At 53.6% G+C, this 20,694-nt stretch overlaps 1 protein-coding gene across 7 annotated transcripts in view; it reads right to left on the bottom strand.

The window, feature by feature from the left end:
* The window catches only part of Kdm4b (lysine demethylase 4B), a 79,493-nt gene that overhangs the window by 38,804 nt on the left and 19,995 nt on the right, over positions 1-20,694 (bottom strand). For all 7 annotated transcript variants that reach the window (XR_002381173.2, XM_021217651.2, XM_029531251.1 and 4 more), the window contains 4 exons: positions 14,319-14,483; positions 12,887-13,062; positions 12,400-12,514; positions 9,923-10,116 (listed from right to left, as the gene is read on the bottom strand). Coding sequence is in view for 6 of the 7 variants with exons in the window: in XM_021217651.2 (XP_021073310.1) it covers positions 9,923-10,116; positions 12,400-12,514; positions 12,887-13,062; positions 14,319-14,459 (626 nt within the window). In the remaining variant the exon portion in view is untranslated. The remainder of the gene's footprint in view (positions 1-9,922; positions 10,117-12,399; positions 12,515-12,886; positions 13,063-14,318; positions 14,484-20,694) is intronic.

Raw genomic sequence — 20,694 nt, 5'->3', positions numbered from 1 at the left:
CATGGACTTGGGGGAGCAGGCTCACACAGGACTGTGTCAGGAAGGGGCACATGGACTTGGGGCGGGGAGCAGGCCAGCACAGAAGCCTGTCAGCTGGTGAGAGTGAGCCATGCCATGAACCCAACCGCCCTCATGTGCCCAAAGCTTTGGACCTTGGTGGCCTCTGTCTGGCTCCCACAGGCAAAGGTGCCTTGCCAGGCCTTTAGCCACATCTGTGCCCCAAGCTCCAAGGACCTGCTGGAGACCATGGTGCTCAGTCCTCAATGAGGAGACCATCGTCTAGCTGAGCTCAAGTCAATGACAACATTGAAGCCAAGCGCCAAGCAATACGGGAGCCTTGTCTAATGTCCACAGTTAAGGATAAGGGAGGTAATTCCACAGTGCCTATACAGTACCTGGCAGGAAACAACTCATACAGACCCAGGAAGAGAGCAGAGCACTGTCACCCTGCCACAGAGGCCAGGCCAAGTGCCACGTGAAGGTCCCTGGTAGGGACATGCATACATATGCCTCCCCACCCCAACACATACACACCATAGCCCAGGATGTTACTGTAGATTCAACTGCAGTGGCTCTCCTGGGCCCCAAGAGCCAACTTGTCATGGCTACCCTCAGACACAAAGTCCCTGGGCTAAGACCAACAGGGCATCTCCTGAGCTGAGGTCCACACAGCCCTGTAGGATGGTCACTGCTCCCCGTGAGCCAGCAGCTTCCCAGGTCCTGGTGGGAATAGTCCAGAGTGGCCCTCTGCTTGGACCATGAGGTGGCAGAGGCTGAGACAGTGGAGACATATCTGATGACCACAGGACAACACATCAAGTCCTCATGTGGTTCCTGCACACAGTACCCGCCTCAGAAGAGCTGTTTAAACATCTTAGCTCTGAAGATGAGGCCAGTGCATTGGCCGCTGTAGACAACACCTCAAACAGTGAGAGGCCTCACTCTGCAAAAGGCCGTGGGCCCTGGCTGTTTTCCTGGGAGTCCTCCATGCCCTTCCCACTAAAGACACAGTGCCACAAGCCCACGGCTGTGGCTCAGGGGAGAAGGTCAGGCTGGCAGAGATTTCTTAGTGGAAGAAAAAGGAAGGCAAGCAGAAAACCATGTCGGAAACAGGAGCATATCAAGTATCAGGCCAGCCTTTCGCAGTGAGAAACAGACCAAGGCACTGACCCCCAGGGCTACCAAAAGTGTGCTGCAGACAAAATCTATACAAAGCACCTAGCCCAGGTATGGTGGACACGCCTATAACCCAGGTATTCAGGGACAGAGACAGGTAGATAGATCTCTGAGTTCAAGGCCAGCCTGGTCTACAGAGTGAGTTCTGAGCTTACCATGGCTACACAGGGAGATCTTATGTCAGAAGAAAAATAGAAAAGAAAAAAAGAAAAAAGAAAAAAAAGAAAAAAGACAACCAGACAGCCAAGCACTCCATATAAAAGTCTTTGGCCGGCCAGGACAGGAAGGTTACTGTTCCCAAGTGTCCCTACAGTAGTAAAGGGCAAGACTAACGATGATCCAGAGTAGAGGGTGACCAGGAGTGGCCTTCACAGACACTGTCTTCAGCTAGTTCCACACTGGGGACACTAGGCAATGAAATACAGCAAGAACGAGACAGGAGTGCTCAAGGAATAGTCAAGGACTAGAGGGAACAGGTTGAGAGCTGGCCAGCACCCTGCAGACCCGAGCCAAGTCCCAGCACAGGGAGACTCCCAACAGCAGAAGGGACTCAGAGCACAGGGCTGCAAGAGATCCCGGGATCTAAAGGCAGGAGCTCAGAAGGAAACCAACACGGTGTCGGGTCCAAGGGACACCTCTTCTGTGTCCCCAGCAACAGGAATACAGACAAGAATGGTAGACACACTCCCTCACACAGGGTCTCACTGAGGCCTACGGTTATACCACTGGCAAAAAGCAAGCCCTCCCACAGCCCTGGCCACAGCCTGGGAGACCTTGGAAAGAGAGCACATGGGACTGCAGGTGACTTACTGGTGTGAAACAACAGGAGGTCCTGCAGCTGAGTCACAAAAGGAGGGATTCCACAGGTCAGAGCAAAACCTGGACAGACAGGTGTTGAATGAAGGTGCCCTTGAACCCAGGCACCAGGAGCACGCTGGCAAACCGACTGTCAACACCCACTGCCACCCAATGGACAGGAGGTCACAGAGGATATGACACTCATGGGAAAGACACGCGGGGCTGTGAGCAGCTCCGTATGAGGGACCAGGCTTCTATGCACCCCAATTTGATCACTTCTGCAAAAAGAGCTTCAGTTTGCCTGACCCAAAAGGCTGGCACTGGGTGAGGCCTGCCCGTTCCCACCAGAGATCCCCATGTCTTCTCGCTTGTGCAGGTGGGACAGACAGTGCAAACCGCAGCCAAGATAGCAGCGGCCAGAATGGGAGAGGCTGCTCCCAGGATGGAGACTATTGAGCCACTGGCTTTATCTCTAATGGATTGCTTTCTGGGACAATGGGCGGTAGAATTTGGTGTCACACACCAGCAGTGTCAATGGCTTCTAGTAATGACATTTTTATTGAAATACACAGGGGATCAAGAAAGCTAGCCTGAGAGCACAGAGACTCAGAGATCGGAGGACCACCCACCCACAGGGAAGCTGGTGGTATGGGGAAGAACAGTGTCTGGGTAGCTAGGGAGGGGTGAATGGACATCTGTGACTGTCACATCTCCCTGGGAACCCAGGGAGAAGGTTAGACACTGTCGCATTTATGTCCAACAATCTCAGATGAGGCAGAGGCTGCATGCTCAGATGAGATGTGGGGCCCCACCCCACCTCACCCCACACCCACACCCACACCCATGGATTTTTAGTGAAAGACAAAGACCAAAACTTACATGTCACCTACTCTGCACTGCCCAAAGTCTGGGAAATGTTCACAGGAGACAGTCCGAGAGGCAGGTCCTGGTGATGGTGCAGAGCTGGTAAGGGCCTAGTGGTGGACATGAATAGGGTACAGAAAAGGCACCATTTTGGACTTGGGGCTGTGACATGCAGAGGCTTCCAATACCCTGGACCATATCTCAGACAACAGGAGTCCCGTACACAGCCATCAGCCTGGACTCACAGTCCGATGCAGTAACCCTGTGTCAGCAGTCTCCTAAGCCAGGCTCAGAACTCAGCCCAATCACTGTGTTCAAATATTGAAAACAAAGAATTAAGGACAGGTCCTCTGGAAACAAGGAGGGGGGCTGCTCAGAACAAAGAGACTGTGCGTGGAGACAGGAGACACTTTGGGACCTATGTGCTACACACTGTTGCCTGCATGGTAGGCAGCATGGGCAGCCTGTGGTCACCCAGGTCTCTCTGAGGTCCGTCCACCTGAAGGAGATGTGATGGGGTGGGTCCTGCACAATGACCTGTACATGGACATCCCAACGGTCACCAGCAGAGCCTGAGACAGCCTGCAAAGGTGAATTCCCAACAGGAAGTATGCCAATCATTGCCTCCCCTGACAGAGCCAGCTCTTACACATGGTTGGAGACAAGACTGAACTGTTCATACAAAGTTCAGCAATGGCCCTTCCCAGGTCATGCAGCCCAGGGACATGGAGTGTATGGAGTTCAAGGACAAATGGGGCACTCAAGTCCTCAAAGCCAGGACAGCAGCACTGTGTGCAGAGAGGGTAATGGAACTTCAGGGGCTGCTGCAGAGCACAGCAGTCACAGCACACGTGGAGCGTGCACATGAACACACACCTAGGCCCACAGACAATACAGCCTTTGTCCCACGGTAAGAAAGAGGGGGTTCCATGGCCTATCTGGAGCCTGCAAAAAATTCAGTGGCTCAGGGATAAAGAGATGGCTCAGTAGTTAAGAGCACTGGCTGCTCTTCCAAAGTACCTAGATTCAGTTTCCAGCACCCATATGACAGCTCACTCCAGTTCCAGGGATTGGACAGACATATATGTAGGCAAAACACCAATGTACATAAAATAAAAATAAGTAAGTCACTGTTAAAAACTCGTTGGGGTGAGCCTGGCCCCATCAGGAGATGGCCCTCCAAGGTCAGGGCTGCAGAAAGCAAGGGTGTGCCACACAGCCTGAAGGCAAGGGGCTACAGTAGACTGCCTAGAGCCCAAAGGGCTCACACACTCCACTTCTGAGCCACAGAGCCCCAGGCACATGGATACCACAGAGCCCACGCTCCATCTGTGATTCCTCTCCAGGAAGAAGGAAAGGAACCAGGCACCCTGAAGAAGAGATGGCGTTGGGTACAGCTGTCGGCCCAGCACAAGGCCACCTTGCTTCTTCCCCTCTTGACTTCTGATAATTAAAACATTTAACTTTAGAGTTCATTCCACCTCAAAGTGCAGTGTGGTGGACATTAAAGAACGCCCTGTGGGGAGAACACCCAGGAGGTGACCTGAGCCACACAGTCAAGGTCAGCATAGCATGGCCAGTCTGTGATGGAGGGACCACAAGACACTACTCCACATCACCAGGGTCATCGAGCAGAAGGGAAGTGGGAAGTCAGATAACAGGCTGCCCAGAGGAGCTAGGAGGACTGTGCAAGACACTGAAAAATCTGCATAGGGCATGGTCCACTCCTGGGAAAGCTGCATTGCTGGCTCATCCTAGACAGATCTACCTGCCATCAGGCAAAAGAGGCAGGGACAGCAAGAGGGAGGAAGGGGACAGGGCAGGGAGGAGGAAGACAGAGAAAAAGAAGACAGAGAGAGGAAGAGGAAGACAGAGAAAGGGAGGGGAAGGGGCGGGGCAGAGAGGGGACAGAAGGAGAGAGGATGAGGAGGACAGAGAGAGGGAGGGAAAGGGTGGAAGGGAGAGGAATCCCCAACCAAAGTAGGCCATATAAAAACCAAAGAGATAATCCCAGCACTCGGGAGGCAGAGGCAGGCGGATTTCTGAGTTCGAGGCCAGCCTGGTCTACAAAGTGAGTTCCAGGACAGCCAGGGCTACACAGAGAAACCCTGTCTCGAAAAACAAAAAAACAAACAAACAAACAAACCAAAGCAAAAGTCTGCAGGCCACCACCCAGCTCACCGTGTGGCTCAAGAGACCAACTCCAATTCCCCAGGTCTGCTGGGCAGGGGGCTCCTCACAACCCGCTGCGGGTTAGCAGCCCTGATTCAGGCAAGGAGTGCAGACGGCTTCCTGCTCAGCCCGCATTGCCTGCAGAGCTCTGCAGCCCAGAAGCAAGCTCTTAAGTGAAGACAGAAAGGCAGGGGAGAGTCAGGAGGGACCCTGAGTGAGCCCCAACATGCGCATGGTATCTTGGCTGCTCTGACCCTCAGATCTTGGGGACACAGCTGTGAGGCAGAGCCCGCCACAGCCAAGTCTTCGGCACGCCTGGCTGTGGAAAGGACGAAACAGGACGGCTCATCAAGCTAATGGGCACAGGCTGTGACTCAGAGCTGCGCCCTGCCGTGTGCACCAGATTCCCTGAAATTGCCCATCATCATCTGAGCCTCGTGGTGGCTAATGACACAGGGCTCATCGTGCATGCCAGGGGCCCAATGCCCCAGTTCAAGCTCAGGCATGTCACAAGCCTCAGTTAATTATCTGGCTGCAGAGGTGGCTGAGATGTACAGCACAGTCTCAACAAGCGAAAGGCCAGAGCCATGGCATCAGGGTAACAGAGCAGCTGTGGCCAGAGTGAGGCCAAGGGCCCGGTGACAAGGCAGCAAGGGACACTGGGCCAGGAATAACACAATTGTCCCTTGCTAGCTTCTGTGTGTCTGGAGCAAGTGGTTGTGGTGGCTGGAGAGGCAAGCCCCATGGGACAGAGCTTTGACTCCAGCTGGAGGCTACCCCTGGCTGGCTCTCAATCACCTTACATTTGGGGTCTCCTGGCTTCTAGTAGTCCTGAGGGAGGGAACACACAGTGGCCTGTGGACTGACTTCACATGCTTGCAATGTCTGAGACAACACAGGCCAGGAGACACGGAGTAGCTACATCCTTGGGACAGAGGCCAAGGCCATCATCGAGGTGTGGAGTGGGTAGAGAAAGATCCTGTCACAGCCATACTTGGTGCACTAGCAACACAGCCACAGAGCCTGCTGTTGGGCTCTACAGCACGCGGTAGCTACCTGGGACAAATGTCACCCTTGGAGGAGGTTCCATCTACAGAGAGCTCTGCTGTCTCATAAAACCCCAAGGACAGCTGAGGACAAGTACCATGGCCAGGTGCTCTAGAGAGGACAGAGTTGCAGTGCAGGGACCAGGAAGGAGTCCCCCACCCTCACCCCCACCCCCCAGTGTCGAAATCTCCACACCAAGAGACCATCACAGTCACTGGCTTCAGGTCAGAGCAGGGACAGCCGCAGCAGCTCACAGACTTGCACGCGTCAGTTCAACTCAGACATGGTGGGGCACCTGCCTTTCCAAAGCACTGCAGGGCATACTTGGCACATGGAGAGGTCCACCTCCCAGGTGTCTACCACACAGCAGAGGCAGGACAAGGGAGGGACCAGCAATGTGAGCCAGATAAGAGACAACCACTCCAAGCTGAGCTGCCTCCTGCTGGCTTCATCATCAGAGGGATCTGGCAGCCCAGCTGACAGCTGGAAGGACCCACCCTCACAGGTGCAGAGAGTTAGTGTAGGGCACAAGAACCATCTTTGCTCCCTCAGTATTGGGGCTGCAAGGTACTCAGAAGTCAGTACCATACCGGCTGATAGAGATCCAAGCCAGGACAGCTCTCCAGTAGATCCAGCTGTCCTTTGGGGCCTTAGAGAGCAATTGATGTGGGCTACCTTCCCTAGGGTAGGCTAAAGGGTCTGACTAACCACAGTGGTCATAGCAGATTACACAGGGAGGAGGGGAAAGCACTACTGGGAGACCTTCGAGTACAGGCCTCCTCCTCATTTCCCATACAAGGCACTGTCCTTGGAAGCCTTACAACAGCTGCACAGTGTGCCCACTCCTCCAGAGACCCCAGTGCAAGAACAGCTTTCTATAGAGAGCATGAGAGCCCACCACTCCTTCAAATGCCACTGCTGGGACAGCTTCTGGAGGACTAGACAGAACCTGCCCAGGGCAGCACACACCCCCACCTTCAGATTCCTTGACTCTCAAATCACACCAGCCAAAGCTGCAACAGATGCAAAGAACCTTCAGAAAATACTGCAACCTGCAGATATCCTCATGCATCCAAAACCCAGCATGGTGCTGAACCAGAACATAAAACATGGACTATACTGGAGGATCTGAGGAGGGGTTGCAACAGTTTCCTCTGAGACCAAAGTAATCCATTTCACAGGGATGCTCTTTAAACAGGAAGATAAGCAACTAAAAACAGCTTCAGGAAGTCCCTGAAACCAACCAGCTTCACTAGGCCCCTCCCTGCCAGAGTGAGCAATAATAAAAGCTGAGCTCAGGAAGCCCATCTGCCTGGAAGATGCTCAGACCAACTGAGGCACTGGAAAGGACAGTCTGCATCCTGACATCCTCCCTGCAGGCTGTGCGCTGAGCATCAGGTTCCCAGCTTTCTGAGCTGTCACTCACACCTTGGTGATGCAGCTATCTGTGAGTTATTTCTGCTCCAGTACGTGACCCCTCACACATATGCCTGTCAGTGACCCCAATAAAACTCATGGCACCATGCTGGACTTTGGTAGTGTCCATACTAGAAACTGTCATAGGCTCTGTTAACATTCCTTCTAGGCTCTGCCCCACAGTCACCTGGCAACAGCCAAGTAGGCCTGGCTTACTATAAAAGGGGTTGTGTGACCTCTTCTTGAACTCTCTATCTTCTCTCCCTGACCCCTTTCTCTCTCCCCGTGTTCCTGGCCAACCTCTCCTCTTCTCTTCTTCTCTCCCTCTCTTTTCTCTCCTCTTCTTCCTCTTCCTCCTCCTCTTCCTTCTTCTTTTCTTCTCTCTCTCCATCTCTCTCTCTCTCCCTCCCTCCCTCTCCCTCACTCCCTCTCTCCCCTCTCTCCCCTCTCTGTCTTTCTCTGACTCCCTTCTCATCTTCCCCTCCTATGCCCTAAATAACCCCTATTCTACACTATACCTATGTGGCTGGTACTTCAGAAAGAAGAGATGTTACAGTGTGGGTCCACAGAGGTGCCCCTCCCACCTCACCATACTGTGCTCTACAAAACATATCCTGGCTCTCCTTTTTGTATAAAACACAACAGGCTTCCTACCTGGAGAAAGGCAGTCAAGGAGCCTGCAGTCAGGAAGCCAGTGGGAACAGCTACCTCCCTCAGAAAGGTGGGCCCGCCATCTAGTGGTCACCAGGAGTGGGACATCCTGCTTATATTCTCACACACAAATACACTCACACCTGCTTAGGCAGGCAACAGCTGCACACATATAGTGACTTGCAGCATGAGTAGTCATTGATTTGGTTTGGATCTGTGGGTGTCACTGGCCCTGCAGGACAATAAATCACGAGGAGCAGGTCCTTGCCACTGCCACATCACTTCTCATGGGATTCCTGGGCCCCAAGTGTCAGCTACCATAGCTGCCCTCCACAGAGGTGGGAGCAGAGCACCATGGGAGGAGTCACATGGCTGGACAGGTCTACACAGAGGATGATGTCACCAGAGGCTGGGGGCTACACTGGGGGTTGAGGACACAGACAGGGACCTTGGGAGTTAAACTTAGAGAATTTGGTAGCTCGACCACTCCAGAGGGGCTCACAATGAGCATGGTGCCAAGCATGGTTAACTGTTGAAGAGAAAGAAGAGAAGCACAGGAGACAGGCCTCCAGGACCTCCTGTGAGCTGATCTGCACTGTGCTACCTAAGGACAGAAGACCTGCACCATCCCTTGGGTTGGGATCCTGGACCACAAATGATGAGAGGGAGCTGCAACGGCACCCATCTAATCCCCTTCCTGTCATGTGACTGATTCAGCTCCTCCCCTTTACGACAGTTGAGTCAGGTAAACCCTTTCTCCTCTGTTGTCTTTGTCAGGATTTTGTTACAACAGGAAAAGCAGCTAAGCACCAGGGCCGACAGAGTGCTGCCCACACATCCCTGACCTCCCAGAACCGACAGAGGTCACCTCCCCATGCACAGGGAACTGAGCATATGGGGGCTGTCCTGGATGACCAGCGTCACCACAGAACTCTCAGACAGAGGCAGAACAGTCAGAGGCAGAGCCTGGGAGAAGCCTCATGGCCAGGTCTGAAGGAGGAGAAAGGGAGCCCAGGGCCAAGGAATGCAGGACCTCTGATGCTAGGACAGCGCAGTGTATAGCTCCTTACAGCTCTGAGAAACCAGGAAGCAGCAGACACAAGAGTAGCGGGATTTCTCACCTCTGTAACTGCGAGGAAACAGTGCTGGGACCGACAAGGCATGAGAATGTCAAACAGGGAAACAGGTTTTAGGGTACACTTTCCCATCTAGCCCAAGTCCAGCCCAGCGAGGCCATCAAAGGCATTCATATCAACAGAGCTGTGTCTTCCAGGGAAGGAGAGCTGCCTAGGGCTGAGCATGGACTCCACTGAAGAACAAGAACGCCCAGCAGGCGGCCCTGTCACACCTGGAGCCTCAGGGAATTGCTGGACAATGGGGGGCAGAAGGACCACACTGCGTGGTTGCAGGGTGCAACTAAGGGGCAACAGATCCCCCCAGTTTCCAGTGTTCGAAAGAAGACCTGAGCTGTCACCTTGTGCTCCAGGGAGACCAAGAGCCACACAAGGGCCCCAGACACAAAGCACTTGAAGGGAACAATTCTGCTGGTACCTCACTCAGCCTCCAGGTCTCACAGAAACCAGTCCCTGTACTGTGGCTGGCAGGTGACACAGCCATTGGCCTGGCAGAGGCTCAGGCAAGACCAGAGCCCCCATTCACTGCCCAGGATGACAGAGTGTGTCCTGTGACTGTCAGTCTTGGATCAGTGTGCCTCCCCAAGCCAAAGAGGGAACAGGAAATTCCCCAGCAGCCCCTAGCAACCATCAGGTCTTCCCATGGCTCACAGCCTGGCACTCACCAGGACTTAGGCTCGCCGAAGTGCAGGTAGTTGATGCTGTAGAGGTCCATGTCCTCTGTGTGCCAGGCAAACGTGGTCTTCCACATGCCAAAGTACAAGTAGGGTGTATTCACGCCCTCAATGATGGTCCCGCATTCACGCTCCACCATGTCTAGGATGGTCCTCAGATTGCCGATGTTCCACTGGGCCACGTCCTATGGACAATGAGTGTGCAATCAGCAGAGTCCTTCCAGGACGTGTGTGTCTACCTGTACCCTGGCTGCATAGTCACCCAAGGTCCAACAGGATGACTGGGGTATGTCAGCGTCACGGGCCCTTCAGACAGGTCAAGGGGCCTAAGGTCACATTAGGGCTGCTTAGGCTCTGCAATCTTCATTCTCACCTGCACCCCACCCTTCTTGGAACAGCAGTTACACATAACTGTCCACAAGCCAGCACATGTCAAAGGACAACTACAACTTGGCAGTGACGTCCATACCTCTAAGTAACACTGAAGGATAGTCTCCATGTGGAGTAATCCCTTCACAAGCATGTGAACCCAAGTTCAAATGACAGCCCTTCCAGAACCTTGCATCAGACAAGCCCGGACAGCTTCAGATGGGCGCAGGCAAATACAGATGGAGCCCCCACCTTGACCTAAGCTCTTGTCAAACGCTGCGAGCTAGAGCTAAGGCACAGTGGGAGCCTCAGGTGCCTACACCTAAGACTGCCCCTAAGAGAGCCACCAGGGTACATGCTGGGATCTCAGCAGGGTGATCCTGGTAGTGCCCAGTTCCATCAGGAGGACAGAGGCTACTGAGGTTACAACAGTGTAATAGCAACAGGTCATTATGTACAGCAGTCTTGCTGCTGGCCGGCAGCTGGAAAGCAGACCAGACCAGCAGGTCCACCTTTGATGCAGACCTCAGAGAAACACAACCCTCATCCACATGGACGTAGACAAGTCCCACAGGAGCCCAAGCAGGCCTCAGCCCACACATCTATTGCCTGACAAACGGGGTCATGCTGTGTGGTCCCTCCACTGTAACTGTTTGTGGAGCTAGGTCTGTTTTCTGGTGTGATCTGCATGCCTGAACAGCTCTGTGAGTACAGTAGAGTCCACTGAACCCTGTGCGTCTAACTGCTGTGCCATGTGGCTTGTCAGCCGTACATGGCCAAGCTGCCCTTAGAAACAATCACAGCTACTGAGAGGATTCACCATGAAGGTCCCTGACAGCAAGCCTGGTGACCCCAGTTCAGAGACACAGAGAGGTCAGACACATGTGCCTACACACAAAAAGAGCCAGACACACTCGCATCACACAAAACTTATAAAAACACAAAAACCACCAGGGACAGGGCTCAGTGGGAGGCCCCAGTAGCCATACAGAAAGTTGTCTGTGACATTACACATCCATAATCCCAGCCCTGGGCAAACAGAGGGAAGGCCCCTCAGCTTGCTGGCCAGCTAGTCTAGCCTAATGAGTGATGTCTAGGTTCAATGAGATGCTCCCAGCCAACAGGTAGGTCAAAAGACTGGGGAGACAGCTCAGCACTTAAGATACTGAAGAGTCTGGCTGCAGCCGGGCGTAGTGGCACACACCTTTAATCTTAGCACTCGGGAGGCAGAGGCAGGCAGATTTCTGAGTTCNAGGNCAGCCTGGTCTACAAAGTGAGTTCCAGGACAGCCAGGGCTGCACAGAGAAACCCTGTCTCGAAAAACCAAAAAAAAAAAAAAAAAAAGTCTGGCTGCTCCTCCGGAGGTTTAGTTCCTAGAACTCACATGGAGGCTCATACCAGAAGTACTCCAGCTCCAGGGGATTCAACATACATGCATACAGGCAAAACACTCATACACACAGAACAAAAAAGCAAGTTAATACATTTTAAAAACCCAAAAATAAAAACACAGTAGGCCAGGTAACCCAAGTACTCAGGGTAGAGCCTGGAGGTAGGCGTGCCTTCTTAAGGTTGAGGCGAGCTTTCCTACACAATGAGACCCTGTCCCCCCTGCAAGAAACTCAAAGTAGATAGGGCTTGGATCTGAGAAACACAGATGAGATTATCTGCTCACTTCCTATGTGCACGTGTGAGCACACACAACTGTCGACCAAGAGAACCTTCCAACAGCATACAGTGAAGTGCCAGAGCAGACTCAACTCTACCCTGGGCAGTGGGGCTGTAGCCAAGCCCTGGCCAGGAGAAGGTGGCAGGTACCAGCAGCAGGCTGGGATCGTGTTACAGCTTCCAGCCATTGGCTCCCAGCTCCACACCTCAGCAGGCACCACCACCACAGAGATGGTTCCGGCTGTGGCCTCTTATGCACTATGCCACCCTGGGCCAGAAGCCAGCACAGCCCTGGCAAGTAATGAGTAGTGACACAGAAGTGGGAGCCACTGGAGTTGGGGTGGCCCTGAGAAGAAAGGTACAGCCACTTTCCTCCCATCCCCAGGAGTCCACATGGTAACCAGGTATAGCAGGCACTTCTGGGCACTTACATCGTCGTACAGGGAGCCACTGATGTCAGCTCCATAGATGGGTGAGACAAAGGTCAGGTTCTTCCAGTACTTGCGCTCCAAGTCATCGAAGTCCTGGTGGCGTGGGGTACAGTACCTGGAGACAGTGAAGTGGTTCGGGTTAGGTTCTGGGCAGTATAATATCCTCTAGCCCCCTCAAAGCCCAACTCCAGAAACAAGGTTAGATGTGCAAGGAGGGGCACAGAGCTTCGGGAACCAGAGGAGCTGGAGCAGAGAGCATGGGGACCATGTGTCTGTGCATGCTGTGACTGTAGGCCTCAAGATGCATGGAAGCAGGAAGAGGCTTCCAGGAAGCATGGGAACCTCCACTGAAGGGCCACATTCAGGCCACATAGTGGGATGAGGGAAGACCCCCTAAGGACAAGAGACAGGGACAAGGTAAGGGTCAAGCTGGGCCTCCAGAAAGTGAGAAGCCTGAGCAGCAGAGAGACTGCTCTCACCCACATACTTCTCACTATTGGCTAGGCGGCGGTATTCCCCCACGGTCATGGCCTTCTTCTGGATGTTGTACTGCGTGAAAAGCCCCGACTGGCCTGTCACCACCTGCTGAATAGGTGCTGGGATGACCACATCGTCAATGTCATCATATGTCTGCCGTGGCTTCCACTCCTTAGGTGGAATGATCTGTGGGGACAAGAAGGGTATGGGTGATGTGGCTCCCAAGGGTAGGGGATTCCAGGTCCCCAATTATTTAAGTGCCCCAGGCTAGTGCTGCCATACAGGCACCACACAACCATGACAGCTGTGACAAACAAGGTGGTAGTTGAGTCCCACTGCAGCAGCCACGGAGACACACACACCCCCACACACACTCACACATACACACACATGCTAACATTCTTACATAGATACCCACACATGAACACACAGGCTCAGATTCTTACACTCACACACATATTCTTACACAGACACACCATACACATACATATACACATTCTTACAGATACCCACCCACACATTCACACTCTTATAGACATGCATACACATGCACAAATACACCATAGCATGTGCGCACACACACACACACATGTACACACACACATACACACACACACACACACACACACCAGTCAAGGCTGATGAGTCCTATCCCCTTGGCTCATACAGCAGAGCTCAGGCCACAGATGCTTTTGGTGTCCATCTGCCCTCAGAAGGTAGGAAGAGGTGTGTGAGACGGGCGTGGTGGCGCACGCCTTTAATCCCAGCACTCAGGAGGCAGAGGCAGGTGGATTTCTGAGTTCGAGGCCAGCCTGGTCTACAAAGTGAGTTCNGGATTTCTGAGTTCGAGGCCAGCCTGGTCTACAAAGTGAGTTCCAGGACAGCCAGGGCTACACAGAGAAACCCTGTCTCAAAAAAACAAAAAAACAAAAAAACAAAAAAAAAAAGGAAGAGGTATGTGCTCATGCTGTGCTGTGTGTGCCCGGGGCTCAGATGAAGCCAGCCTCCCCAGCCTTCTCTCCCATGGATTAACATAGGTCCACAGGTTACAGGGAACCTGAGCCACAGCTTAGTATGACAGCTCCATTCAGACAGGCATGCAAAACAGTGGAATTCGAAGTTTAGGCAGAGCCGCAGGACCCCAAGAACAAGGTACTTAACCTCTTTCACTTAATACAGAATTAAAGGTGTCTCCTGGCACCACCACCCCTAGGCATCAGGCCCCCTTCCAACCCTAGCCCTCCAAAAGCTTTGTCCCTCATAGCAGCAGGTTCTGTGTCCCACCCAGGCTGGGCTGCTTCCCAGAGTCAGGAACACAACATGTGCCCTGATTTGGTCCAGGAACCCCCACAAAACCAGTGCCTGCCTCCATGTTTAAGAAAGTCAGAGAGGCAGCGCCACGGTGTCTGGGAACAAAGAAGCTTGGGAGTGGCATGACACACCTTGGCCAGGCCAGCACGGTGGGCACCCTGCGACTCAATGTATGCCACATATCTGTTGAAGTCCCTGAATTCATCCATGGTGGGGCGGAAGGTCATGATCTTACAGCTGGGGTTCTGGGCGCTGTGGTCCTCAGACCCCATGGTTGCAGCAAAGTGGAACTACACCTGTGAGGAGATAAGAGCAGTCAGAACAGCCCTGCCATCACCACCTCCATGCCTCCCTCCCTAGGAGGTAACAAAACACCCCCAGCTCCTGAGGGCAACAGCGGCAGCCATGCCAGGCCAGCAAACCACAAAACCCCATCACTCCACCAGCCAAGAGCCAAGGTGACACCAGTTGAGTAAACACACGGGAACCCTCCTTCCAAAGCTGACGGAGTCCCAGAAGCTGAGGCCCCTGGAGTCAGCACTGTTCTCAGCAGGGAGCTTCCCATATGGACCTTCTAGCCTGAGGTCACCATGTCCACCCAGGAGTCCTGTGCACACAGGAGGGCACACTGGGCTTGTTCAGAGGGTTCCACTTGTGCACAGGAGCCAACTGTTTGAAGCCTGGACTCCATCAGCTATTCTTGGAGCCCTGGACCAGGAGGGCAAATCCAACCTGTCTGAGCCAGCCCAAGCCACAGTCAACATCAACTTACCTGTGCTGGCCTCCTACCTGCCCCTTGTAAAGGGATCTTCTCAGCCAGGTGCCCTCTCCTCCCTGGGCAATCATATGGCCTGCAGCCCAGGGTCCAGAAAGGGTTGTGGAGTCCCATCCTCCTAGAGACACCCCCCCCCCCGCACCACACACACACACACACACACACACAGAGGCCCCAAAGTGAGCATAGAGAATAGTTCCTATGCACTTCCCAAAATGTCCACCAAGTGGCAGCACATGCCCATAAATGGAGTACAGGGCTTGATTACAGCTGTGAGCTAGGCCACCAGTTGGTGGCTGGGCACCCAAAGACCACAGTCCTTCTGGGCTCTGGAGAGGAATAAGGCTGCATGCATTGCCTGGGTGTCCTGAGGGTCTACTAGATATAGCCCTCAGAGCTCACAGGTGCATAGGGTTTAAAGAGAGGGGCTGCCAGACATTGTCCTCCAGTACACAAGTGAAGGAAGGCCCTAACCACAAAACTAGACACTGTCCTGCTAGAGACTGGCCCCCACCGCCAGGTCTCAGGACTGCCACTGCTCCCCACCAGCCCCACACCAATTGCTGAGCCCACCTGGCACCCCCTAGATGTAGAGGGTGAGAGCTAGAGAAAGATGATGTAGAAGGCACATCATCCCCTCAGGGGCCCCAACAGCCCAGAAATCAGCAGCCTCAGTGTTAGAATGGGCAGGTGGGAGGAGCATGGAAGGGTACAGGACCACTAACTCCTCTCAGCCCTGACCATGGCCCTCCTCCCCTGCCTCACAGGCCGCACGAAATGGTGGAACAGACTGTCTTCTATGAGCTGAGTCCTGTACCACAGAGCGGTTCCAGAGCCAGACCACCAGGAACCAATGGCCTCTCTACCTCGTGGGATAAGGGTGCCTGCACCCATCATTTCCCTTTCACACAGGTTCACTCCTTCATGAGGACTTTGGTCTCCCACCTGCCTGTCTCTTACTCAAGGCCAGTATGGCCAAAGCAAGGCACAGGCTGCCACCAGGGTGCTGTAATAGTGGGGCACAGGCCAGGCGTGGTGACGCATGCCTTTAATCCCAGCACTTGGGAGGCAGAGGCAGGTGGATTTCTGAGTTCGAGGCCAGCCTGGTCTACAGAGTGAGTTCCAGGACAGCCAGGACTACCCAGAGAAACCCTGTCTCGAAAAACCAAAAAAAAAAAAAAAAAAAAAAAAAAAATAGTGGGGCATAGACAGCGCCACACCAATACACAGCATGCAGCCGACCTCCTGCTGGCCACATGAAGGGTCACCAGAAAGAGGGTCAGGACACAGCAGGCAGCACTGCCCAAACCTGCAGAGGTCGGAAGGCAACCTGCAGTCATCAGCTCTCTCCTTCCACAAGTGTGACCCATGATTAAACCTCGGAGTTGTCATGCTTGGCAGCAGGTGACTTTACCTGATGAGGACTTAGGATCCTAAAGGTCCCCGCTGCAGATGATCAGCAGAGAATGAGGCCCACACTGACCCCTCTGGCTATCCTGAGAGGCACAGCAGAGGTGTGGACCAGGACTAGGAGAGACAAAGTGTCACTCCCTCAGGAAGAAAAGGACCCTTAGGATGGGAGGAAGGATTAGCCAGAGCTCTTTGGGGCGTGTCACCACAAGGGATGCAGGGAGATGAGGCTCAAGTCCTACAAGAAGCTGGACAAGCTGGCAGGTGCAGTGCCCCAGGTCCCCAGGAGAGCCAGACAGGCCAGATACGTCACTTTCCACCACAGATGCACCATGAACTTGGGCACCATCTGAGAATCTCCATATGTCTATAGCAACTTGTTACAGCTGCCACTAACATGGGGTATACAAAAGCCCCCAGGACACAGACATGCCCATTATCTGTCATGGGCCCAGCACAGTGGATTCTAGGTGCCACTCACCTTGAGGCCCTGGGCCAGACAGGGCTACCCAGCCTCACACTATGTGTGCTGGGCAGGTGCTGAGGGAAGCCAGCCACCACCTGCTAGCCGGCAAACAGGAAACTCACTGGCTCCACTTAGTGGCAACAGCTCCTTACTGCCCACAGGGAAAGTGCCCTGCCCTCCTCCTGGCTGTTAAAACAGAGACTGAAAGGAAGATGTCCAATAAGACCTACCCGACCCTGCTCCTACTGTCCAGAAACATGTGTCAAGACCAGAGCTTTCAGGCCAGGCCTGGTAGCTGGTGGCCTGCCCCAGGCTGTAGCACAGGGTCTGCACACAAAGGGCCTCTGCAATGGCTGCTTCTTCAGTGGGACACTGTGTGAACAGGCCGTGTCACGTCACCTGCACCCCATTGCCCACACACACAGTCCTAGGACAGAGCCCCGGGGGAAGACTAGGAGCATGTAGGCTGGGCTCCAAGGGCCTGAGAAGGCAAGGGCAGCACTTGGGCTGAGCCCTTTGATGCACAGAAGCAATCGGGTACCATGAAGCCATGACAGCACGGGTGCCACACCCTCAGCAGTACCCTCAGGAAACAGAACCAGGAGCCTGACAGGCTCCTCAGTAGTGCCACTACAGGTGTCAATTCTCCTGGTGTCCCAGGGTGTCTTCCCAACCTCTCCTGCTCCTGAAGGTCCCTCCCCCTGGAGGTCTGATGCCTCAAACTCCCTGGTGACTCCCAGATGATCATGGGCTTGGACCACCATCTTGAGAAGCCCCATGACTCAAGCTCAGTCCCCAGCAGAGAGGTAGCTACATCTCCCTGCGCCAGTTCCAGGGTGTGGCTGGGCCCATGTTGGGGTTCCTGGACAGGTCTTACCTGCACAATTTGCCCCTAGAATGCTGACTGCCCCACTCCTCATTCCCCTAGCTGTGAGCACAAGAAGCCTGCATGCTGTGACTGAAGTACCTCCCAGCCCTCCGCATGCAGCCTTCCTGGCAGCCCTGCCCTCCTTTCCTTTATCAGGGTGAACAGCAGGGGTGGGATGGGAGCAAGAAGGGCAGGCAGAAAGAAGCTCTGAGGGCCTTACGTGGTCAGTTGGACTGCAGGAAGGTGGGCTGGTAACACAGGGCACAGAGGCCAAGGCCGGCTGGGAGCCTGGGGCTACGGCTGGTAAGTTTGGAACTTTGTTATTCAACTCAGGAGATGGCAGGGTCACAGGGGCAAGTGAGCAGTGGGGTTGGCACAGCACCAGGAATAGACAGGCCAGCCAGACCAAGTGCTCCCAGGAGCCGGCTGTCAGGGGACTGCAAGGGCCTGCCATGCTTTCAGAAGGTACATGAGACATCCGGCTCATTTTGTGTTTTGTGTGTGTGTGTGTGTGTGTGTGTGTGTGTGTGTGTGCTTCCTTTTTTCTTTTAGATTTATTTATGTATATGAGCATGCTGTCACTGAAACAGATGAAAGCATCAGACCATATAACAGATGGTTGTGAGCCACCAAGTAGTTACTGGGAGCTGAACTCACAACCTCTGGAAGAGCAATCAGTGTTCTTAACCCCTGAGCCATCTCTCTAGCCCCCCATCCTATCTGTTTAAGGGAGAACTAAAAGATACCATCTTAAGTCACACCAACACAGGAACAAGGGCCATAACCTGTGACATCACACAGGACCACTCCTCAGAGCTAGTGCAGCTGCACCCATCTGTGTGCAGGCACAGAGTGGGCATCTGGAAAGCACTTGGGAGGCTGAGGTGAAAGGCACTCAAGGCCGTGGAGCAAGCGAGAGGCAGGATGGATTCAAGTGAAGTGTGTTCTGACAAAGCTGCGGTGCAGACCAGGACAGAGCTGCTACCAACTGTCACAGCACAGATCACAGCCTCTGAGACTGCAAGCAGCAGCTCCTGGACACACTGCTCCTGGACACACTGCTCCAGGAGTTTCTGAGCTCCAAAGGCCTAGCATGGCCACTCTTTTTTCACTGTAAGGAGCTCTATGACCACAGCAACTCTGATAAAGAAAAGCATTCGACTGGGGGCAAGCTAGCAGTTTCAGAGGCCTGTGCATTATCATCATGGTGAGGAGCAGAGTGGCACTGAGGCAGTAGCTGAGAGCTTTACATCCTGATCCACAGGCCGCGGGTACAGGGACTGAGATTGATATGGGCCTTAAAACCTCCAAGCCCACCCCAGTGGCTCCAAGCCCATACCGTCAGCAAGTCCATACCTCTAATCCCACCTATGCAAACATATGAACCTAGGGGGCCATTCTTATTCAAACACCAAAGCCACTGCCACCATAAACCAGAAAGTCCAATGCAAGTCCATGGCGTGATTTCATGTTGCACACAGTAGCCAAACCAGAAACCAGGTAGATAATGGATAAATATGGCCCAACCACACACTGGATTACTAGGCAGCTCTGAACAAGAGAGAGACTCAGACACCCACAGTGTACAGGGACCTGATGATCTGACAATCAGCTTAAGTGAGAGACCCAGGGAAAAAAAACTACTTGTGCTGGCTAATTTAATGTCAAGTTGACACAAACTAGAGTCATCTGAGAGAGCCTCAAATAAGAAAACGCCTCTGGAGGAGTTGGAGAAGGGACTGAAGGAATTGAGGGGGTTTGCAGTCCCATGGATGGAGCAACAGTGTCAATAGGCCAGACACCCCCCCAGAGCTCCCCAGGACTGGACCACCAACCAAAGAGCACACACACATGGAGCGACCCATGGCTCTGCCCACATATGTGGCCGAGGATGTCCTTTGTTGGACATCAGTGGGAGAAGCGGCCCTTGGGTCTGAGTGTGTTTAATGCCCATAGAGGAATGCCAGGGCAGGAGGATGGGAGTGGATGGGTGGAGAGCACCCTCATAGAGGCAGGGGGAGTGGAGAGGAGAGAGGGGGCTTCCGAAAGGGGAGACATGGAAAGGGGAAAACATTTGAAATGTAAATAAAGAAAATATCCAGTTTAAAAAAAGAAAAAGAGCTGGGCATGGTGGCGCACGCCTTTAATCCCAGCACTCGGGAGGCAGAGGCAGGCGGATTTATGAATTCGAGGCCAGCCTGGTCTACAAAGTGAGTTCCAGGACAGCCAGGGCTACACAGAGAAACCCTGTCTTGAAAAACCAAAAAAAAAAGAAAAGAAAAGAAAAAGAAAAAGAAAACTCAAGAGAGGAGAGGAGCGGAGGGAAGGGGAGGGGAGGGGAGCAGAGCGAAGCGAAAAGAAAGAAGAGGAGGGGAGGGGAGGGGAGGAGGAGGGGGAGGGGAGGGGAGCGGAGAAGAGAGGAGAAGAGAAGAAATTGCCTCTTGCTTAGTGGTTGGGCGACATGCACCATTAATCCCTGCTCTTGGGAGACAGAGGCAGACTTTCCTCCCCAGATTGCTTTTGGTCATGATGTCTCATCATAGCAATAGAAACTCTAATAAAACATCATTCAATGTGGGATCCATAACAGGAAATGTCCAAAACAGGCCACCCCACAAATGGGAAGTGGATCCGTAGGTACTAGAGGCAGAGGAGAGAGGTAACTCACTGCTCCTGGGATAACAGACAGTTCTGGAACTAGGCAGTGGCACTGCTGTGAATACACTGCAAACCCCTGAGCTGTCCACTCTTGGTGGTGGGTCGAGTGGATGCTCCTGACAGAGAAGCCTGCAGGACCTGCTGAGCAAGTGAGCCCTGTGTGTCCAGTGGACCCTCCCTGTGTGTCCAGAGGACACTCCCTGTGTGTCCAGGGGACCCTCCCTGTGTGTCCAGGGGACCCTCCCTGTGTGTCCAGCGGACCCTCCCTGTGTGTCCAGAGGACCCTCCCTGTGTGTCCAGCGGACCCTCCCTGTGTGTCCAAAGGACACT

This window comes from Mus pahari, chromosome 18, assembly GCF_900095145.1.
Source record: "Mus pahari chromosome 18, PAHARI_EIJ_v1.1, whole genome shotgun sequence".
Taxonomy (NCBI): Eukaryota; Metazoa; Chordata; class Mammalia; order Rodentia; family Muridae; genus Mus; species Mus pahari.
The sequence above is the reverse complement of the archived record's forward strand: the minus strand, read 5'-3'. Positions and strand labels throughout refer to the sequence as shown.